At 35.6% G+C, this 8174-nt stretch overlaps 1 protein-coding gene across 1 annotated transcript; it reads left to right on the top strand.

Annotated features, from left to right (window-relative positions):
• Positions 1-4070: 4070 nt before the first annotated feature.
• Positions 4071-7319, top strand: LOC116027238 (G-type lectin S-receptor-like serine/threonine-protein kinase At4g27290). Its single transcript, XM_031268749.1, has 6 exons — positions 4071-5382; positions 5469-5728; positions 5795-6005; positions 6208-6445; positions 6525-6678; positions 6764-7319. The coding sequence occupies exons 1-6, from the start codon at positions 4098-4100 to the stop codon at positions 7058-7060; spliced, it is 2445 nt and encodes an 814-aa protein (XP_031124609.1). The 5' UTR covers positions 4071-4097; the 3' UTR covers positions 7061-7319.
• Positions 7320-8174: the final 855 nt, after the last annotated feature.

Below are 8174 nucleotides of genomic sequence, written 5' to 3'. Positions count from 1 at the left end.
GAACATAGCTTCATAGTTATGAAACAGTCTGCGATTCAAGTTTTCTATAGCATAGTTAGAAAAGTTGTTTCTATGTCTTGCTGTAAGGAATGGTTTACCATTTCATTGATCATTGATGTAAACGTTTTATGTTATGAATTAATGGAATAGCTACGTTTACTTTCAAAAAAATAATAATAATAAGATGCATACACATGCCCCAAAGTTCATAGTGTACTGTGAACCTTGGTCCATGGTAAACCAGTTTAGGTTGCATATAGCTGACCAGCTCAAACCAACTATGGAAGTTATTTATTGATCTTTTTAATTTGAACTTGTCAACTATGGGCACAAGGCCATCACCCAATAACGAGAGTCGTTATTGCATGGACTCTGGTCTATACAATTGTGTGAATAACCACAAATATAAAGTATATTATTTAAGTATTGAAAGTACATTATTTTGTATACTATCAAATAATATATATTTAATACACAAATAATGTACTTTTAATATATTAAAAATGTACCTTGTATTCAACAAAAGTATATTATTTGAGATTGAAATACATTATTTTGTATAATATACATTCTATACGCAAATAATATACTTTTAATATATTAAAAACGTATTTTTTTATGGTCCGCACAATGCTGGGACCATGGCCCATATAAAAATTTGCCTAATAACAATTGTGAAATTTTTTATGGTCCGCAACAGTCCGCACTCCGCACAGTGCATGTTTGATTTACAAATGAATTTGTTGGGAATAAAAATATTATTCATAGGGAATGGAATAACTCATTCCTGGAAACAAAAAGCTAACAAATAACAGAATATACCTAATTTTTAACGGTTCGTGAGGGGTTTTTGTAGGTGTGATTAGGAAAGAGAAAATGAAAGGTGATTAAAAAAAGTTAGAAAATAAGTGATAAGTGCAAAAGATGCCATCTTTATAAGGTCGTCTTAGGATCATCTTGTGCACAATTGAAAGCTTTTGTGTTTGATTTGCCCCTTTATTGCGTTAGAATGCTTGTTATTGTCATTGGACCCCGTTCCACGCTCAGCTAATTGTTTTGTAGGTAAAAGATGTGCAAAAAGGGCAGGAAATGACAACATTTCAGATAAGTGAAGAACGAACCAAAGTTGGAGCAAAATTAGGCCAGGATTGCAGTGGACGCGCGGTGGACGCGCAGTGGACGCGCGTCCACCCATGCGTCCGCCCCTGCGTCCGAAATATCGCTTGCAGAAGTTTGACAGCAGAACAGAGGTCTGCTGTGGACGCGCAGCGGACGCGGGGTGGACGCCCGCGTCCAACTTTCAGCCCTCTGAAGTTTGGAGTCTGTGCAGCAAAAGGCACGCTGGACGCGCAGTGGACGCGCGTCCAGTACGGAAATTTCAGCAATTGGGCGAGATTTAAAAGGGGAATGGAGCCATTTTGTAGGGGATCCATCACACTTCAGTTTTAGACCACTTTAGAATATTTCTCTCTCTAGGATTAGCCTAGAGAGATCTCTCCCAATTCACTCCACATTGCAATTCTTAGGTTTAGATTAGAATTAGAGAAGAATTCCATTGTTGCAAGATTGAGATCTACATTCAATTTCAAGTTCAATGTTTAATTTCAAGCTAAGTCTTCCTTTTAATTTCTTGTCATTACTTTTGCATTTTGCTATTTCAATTCCAAGTATGATTAGATAGATCTTTGTGGATTTGGATTGAGCAATGTTGTATGGATATTCTTGAGCTTTGAATTGATCAATTAGGTTTTGCAATTGCTTGATTATGAGTTTGATTGTGTGAGCGGTGATCCACTTTGACTCTTGTGTAGGGGTGATCAACCTATATTAGAGGTGTTTGGAGAAGGAGTCCCATCTACGAGAGTAAGGTTACTCCTTAGCCTAGCCTAGCACATTTCCCTCTCACCTTTGAGAAAAGGGAGAAGTGGAAGATAAGAGGCACATAACGTGTTTGACAAAATGCCTCTCCTAGCCTAGTGATCACAAGGATGACATTACGGTCTAAGGAGTGAGTCCATTGACCACGAGAGTGGCGGTGGTGTTGGTGACCTTATCTCATTTTCATTATCTAAGTGTTGCTAGTCTAATATCTTAGAAAATCAAGGATACCTATATGAGTTGCAAGATCCAAATCCTCCTTTCCAATTGATTGTTTCCATTGTTTGTTCTTTATTTTCATGATGTTTCATGTGCATTTTCTTACTATGTTTGGGTTAGTTTTCAAACACTAAACACTCTTGTGCTTAATTCCCTTACCGTTCAAACTCCCTCCTTGCCATCCTTTGAGAACGATACTCGGAAATCTTTCCGTTTTACCACCTATTACTTTCCATCCACCGCGAAAACTACACTCTTCAATAAGAAAATTGAAACAAAAAGAATCTGACATTTGCAAAAAAAAAATAATAAAAAGTAAAGGTAAAATTAGAGTGGCCGCCAGCTGGCGGCCACTCTGACTCGCCCCAGCGGGCGCGAAGTGTGCTGAACGCACACTTCAGCTGCTGTTTTTTTTTTTTCTTTAATCTGCCATTTCTGACATTATCCATGAATTAGCAGAAGATATATTTCAGAGTCATTTCCATTTTTGGTCCTATTGTTATTGGGGCATTGCCAATTTTAGTCCACTTCATTAATTTTTGCCACATTGCGGCCAGTTTTATTTAGTCATTGTCACTTTTAGTCCACCATTAAAATTTTCGTCAAATAACCGTCCAAAATAGGGATATTTTGATATTTTCATGCTTTGATCATCTTCTTTACCCTTTGTAGTGGTTTTTCTTACAGATTTTAATCCAATGAAGAGGTCCGGTAAAAGCCATGGCTTTGTAATGTGGCTCACATAGCTTTCGTCGGACCTCTTCAATGGACGAAAATGTTTAAGGAAAACCACTGCAAAGGGTCAAGAAGATGACCAAAGCGTGAAAAGACCAAAAATACCCCTATTTTGAACGGCAATTTGACAAAAAATTTAATGGTGGACTAAAAGTGGCAAGGACTAAATAAGACTGGCCGCAATGTGGCAAAAATTAATGAAGTGGACTAAAATTGGCGATGCCCAATAACAGTAGGACCAAAAATGAAAATGACTCTATATTTCTACATCAGTTCACAAGATTAAAGCCAAGTTCATACACTGACATTATAAATATGCACCGATAATGGTGCTCTAATAATAATTTCTTGGCAATTTTCCAGAGCATTGGCAAACAGATGAGGGAGAAGACCGAGGAGTTACAGCGCAGGCGCGCAGCAGCAGCAGCTCGTTCGGTCCACGGAGAATAATGAGGGGAAGCAACACGGAAATTAGGAAAATGGCGGCCATTACTGAATGGCCAGTTCCTCTTCCTTCTCCACTTCACCTACAGTTAATGCAGAAATTGGGCTGATGATCAATTGCCAAGGAGTGGATTGTTGATTTCAAATTTCAAATTGCAAATTGCGGGTGGATCAGCAGCCAGGAAAGGAGGCAAGTTCAATTTCCGTTCCCCTCAATTTAGTCTGTTTATTTTACCTTTTAATATTTTAATTTAAAAGATAAAGTAGAGCAGAGTTTGATGGGAAAATGAGCAAAGCGAGGCCGTGTAAGGCTGTGAGGTAGGGCGAGGCACATTCCTTGTAATCCATATTAAAAGGGGGTTAAGTTGGAGATATATATATGAGTAAGTGATTGAAGGCTAATGTGTGAACTTTGAAACCCATATCTTGTTGAATATTCTGTGATTTCATTGTCTTTGAACAATTGGCCTAATTAGGTTAACAGTTACCATGTACTAGATAAGGTGATAGTGCCTCCTGTGGAGGATAATTCACATTGCTGAGACAAAAGTCTAAGAAGTTGAAAATGCTAAACAAATAGCTAATCAGGAGAAGTTAGATAGTTGATTATAATATCTCCCCGAATTGCACAGTCTTTCCTCTTTGTCATCTTATAAGGACTAACCACAGGTGATTGGATTAACGTTTCTCAATCTATAAACAATAAATTTTCATCTAGAAAAGTAAAAATTCTACTATAAACTCTGTCCTTACATAGCTTATAAAATAGTCAAGAATATGAACAAGAAGAAAAGCTAGCTAGATCACAGAAGCTTTTCTCAATGGCAACTCTTCTTCTATTGCTCTTTTTATTAGCGCTCTTATTTTCATTTCAGAATATTTCATTTGCAAGGGATACCATTAGCTCTACTCAATTCCTCAAATATGGTGACACCATTGTTTCATCTGGTGGAATCTTTGAGATGGGATTTTTTAGCCCTATCAATTCACAGAATATCTATATTGGCATATGGTACAAGCACATACCCATCCGCACTGTAGTTTGGGTTGCCAATAGAGACACTCCCCTCACTAATACATCATCAGTAGCCTTGCAGATCATCAGTTCAGCCCAGCTAGCTCTTGTTGATAGCAACGGTGCCGATATCTGGCATACTAACGCTTCCAGACTAGTCCCAAATCCGGTTGCTAAATTACTGGATTCGGGAAATCTGGTTGTGACTGATGCAAATGATGATAACCCAGAGAATTTCTTGTGGCAAAGTTTTGATCATCCTACAGACACTCATTTGCCAGGCATGAAACTCGGGAGGGATTTCATTGCAGGTCTTGACACAACTATATCAGCATGGAAGTCAGAAAACAATCCAGGGACAGGAGATTATAAGCTTTCCGTTGTTCCAGCAGGATATCCACAACTCATCTTAACAAAAGGTAGAAAGGAAGAGTCTCGATGGGGACCGTGGAACGGTTTACATTGGGGTGGATTAGCTGGAATGCAAAAAAAGACAGCAACTGCAGAAATGTTTGTAATCGTGAACACAAAAGAGGTTTCCTTCAGTTATACAGTTTCTAATAGCTCAACTTTGATCAGAACGGTTCTGTCAAACGATGGGAGTGTAGAAATCTATAGATGGGCAGATGGAAGAAGGGAATGGAACAGTCTCAGGAAAGTACCAACAGATGTTTGTGACGAATATGGACTATGTGGAGCATATGGGAGTTGTAACTATAATAATAACCCTGTTTGTGGGTGCTTGGATAAATTTTTATCTAGAGATCCAGGGGCATGGGGCAGGGCAGATTATTCTGGAGGGTGTGTTCGGAGGACACCCTTAAAATGTCAAAATACATCCTCGGATGGATTCGTGAAATACTCTGGAATTAAACTGCCAGATACTCAGTTTTCTTGGTTCAATAGCAGTATGAACCTTCAAGAGTGTGAGAAAGTTTGCTTCAACAATTGCTCTTGTATGGCTTATTCAAGTTTAGATATAAGCAATGGTCAAAACGGCTGCCTGCTTTGGTTCACAGATTTGGTTGACATTAAAGTTCTACCTGTGGATGGGCAAGATCTGTACATAAGGATGGCTTCCTCTGATTTAGGTATGCCACTAATTCCTATTGACCATAATTTCTATGAGCTTATTAATACAATGCATCCACTTTATTTATTTATTTATTTGGGATAGATTATCCTTCAAGCTCAAAGGGCAAGAAGTCAAAAATGATCAAATTGACTTCATCAATATTGGCTGGAATTCTGCTGGGGCTGAGCTTGAGCTCAACTCTGGTCATAATATTGTACAAACGGAAAAGGAAGGAGGTTCATTTAAACTTACAATGGGAAGAAGATCAAACACTATTTGAAGTATCTACAATAACAAGAGCTACTCATAACTTTTCACTCAACAACAAGATTGGAGAGGGAGGATATGGACCTGTTTACAAGGTAACAATATTTAATTATACAAAATTATATTCATTAGTTTCTACAATCTATAAATTTCATTTACAGGGCGTTCTAGATGTTGGAAAGGAAATAGCTGTGAAACGACTTTCAAAGACATCTAAGCAAGGGCTTGGAGAATTTAAAAATGAAGTCAATTCTATTGCCAGACTTCAACATAGGAATCTTGTGAAGCTTTTAGGATGGTGCATTCAAGCAGAAGAAAAGATGTTGATCTATGAATATATGCCAAATAAAAGTCTTGACTCATATATATTTGGTATGATAGTCAATTCCCATCTAAATTTTAATCAACTCTATAATTATGTTTGATCACTTCATCAATGTCAATTTGGATTTTAAAATTTTGCTTGAGAGCATTCTTTTAAGCAAGAAAATGTATGCTTGGAATTGAAAGTTTCCTTCTTGGATTTTTTTGTAGAAGAATATACATAACTAAATTGTATTAATATCTTGGGCAGATAATAGAAGAAGAGCATTACTTGATTGGCCAAAACGCTTCAACATTATCAATGGCATTGCAAGAGGACTTTTGTATTTGCACCAAGATTCTCGACTAAAAATTATTCATAGAGATCTCAAAGCTAGCAACATTTTGTTAGATTTTGATATGAACCCAAAAATATCAGACTTTGGATTGGCAAGGAGCATTGAATTAAACGAGATAGGAGCAAATACAAATCGAGTTGCTGGAACAATGTAAGATTTCAATTTCATTTTGCATTCATTTGTTTGCTTTTTGATAATTGAACATAACAAATTAATTTTTCAAACCCAGTGGTTATATGTCTCCCGAGTACGCCGGACACGGACTCTTTTCTATTAAATCAGATGTGTATAGCTTTGGTGTCATGGTACTGGAAATTGTAAGTGGGAAAAGAAATAGGGGATTTTCTCAACATCAGGATCACTATGAGAACCTTCTTGGCCACGTATGTCTCATTCTAAAGCATATTTAATGTTTATTCATTAATGTTTCGATTAAAGTCTTGATCAAGTAATTCATCTATATTGCAGGCATGGAAGCTATATAGAGATAGTAGATTGGTTGAACTTATAGATGAGCATCTGGATGAACCATGTGATTTTCCTCAAATTCTAAGATCAATCCATATTGGCCTATTATGTGTTCAACACTGCCCTGAAGATAGGCCAACCATGTTTTCCATAGTACAAATGTTGGCTAACAATGTTGAGTTGCCTATTGCTAAAGAGCCTGGTTTTTTCACAGAAAGCACAGTACGAATTGAAGCCGATCCATCTTCAAGCAAAGAAATATCGTGTTCCATAGTCACCATTTCATTGCCTCGTTAAAATTTGAAATTTTCTTAAAATTGTATTCTTAATTAATAAAATTTTCTTAATTGTTGTCTCACAACCTAACTAGCTTGATAAACAATTACTCAGGGAGAGTAAGCTCTCTAGAATATGAGCCTTCAAGAGTGCTAGCAAGTTGACTTGATACAAACAAGAGTGCAGGTAAGTTTGCTTTAAAAATATAATTGCTTTTGTATGGCTTATTCAAGTCTAGATATAAACAATGGAGAAAATGGCTGCTTGCTTAATCTTTCTACATGTAGAGCCTTGTGTATGGATCTACCTTTCTTTCACCAGCATACATATAAAATATGCATTTCTACATGTTATGATGTTAATGAATACACATAATGCACTTTTTTTTTTCTTTTTTTTTTTTTTATTGAAATAAGAGAGTTTTTAAATTTAAAATATGATATTTTAAAAAGTAATATATTTTTTTAAAAAGGGTTGCTCAATGTTGGCATTTTTTAATAATGTGGTATATATCTTCCAATTTATCATTGGTGTATAGAATTTATACATTGGTAGTACATCAAATAATTTTTCTTTTTAAAATTATATTAAGTTAGTTTTTGTATAATATAATATAATATAATATAATATAATATAATATAATCCTTTGTTTATTTGATGTCACTTTTTTTTAACTAAACAATTTGACTTGGATGCATGAATCATATTTGCTGCATGCTTAGTGCAATTATTGGATTCACCACGGCAAATTTTAGTGTGGAACATACTTCATGTAGCAGCGTGTATCATGAAATATGTAATATCAAATATCATTTTAATTCTACTACATTTAATTTGACAATTACATTATTATATGAGCTCTATTTTTTTAGTTTCATTTTCCACACACTAGTTTAATTGTAGTAATATTGAAGTATTATTTTAATTACATTTCAAGTTCATTTGACAATATATGCTATTGTATGCTTTTAAATTTTAGTTTAATTTTCTACACACACTAGTTTCATTATAACAGTATTAAAGTATCATTTTAATTATACTAAAGTTTCATTTGACAATATGAGTTATTGAATGAGCTCTGCTTTTTAGTTTCAATTTTTATACACATTAGTTTCATTATAGCAACACTAAAATA

This window comes from Ipomoea triloba, chromosome 8 (genome assembly GCF_003576645.1).
Source record: "Ipomoea triloba cultivar NCNSP0323 chromosome 8, ASM357664v1".
NCBI classification, from domain to species: Eukaryota; Viridiplantae; Streptophyta; class Magnoliopsida; order Solanales; family Convolvulaceae; genus Ipomoea; species Ipomoea triloba.
This window is presented reverse-complemented; position numbering and strand designations above follow the sequence as displayed.

Bases quoted from the DNA above. Each gene is read 5' to 3' on its own strand.
- LOC116027238 (XM_031268749.1), top strand. From the start codon at position 4,098: ATGGCAACTCTTCTTCTATTGCTCTTTTTATTAGCGCTCTTATTTTCA. The intron at 6,006-6,207 runs GTATGATAGTCA...TATCTTGGGCAG, and splicing joins TCTTGACTCATATATATTTG to ATAATAGAAGAAGAGCATTA. The intron at 6,446-6,524 runs GTAAGATTTCAA...TTTCAAACCCAG, and splicing joins AATCGAGTTGCTGGAACAAT to TGGTTATATGTCTCCCGAGT.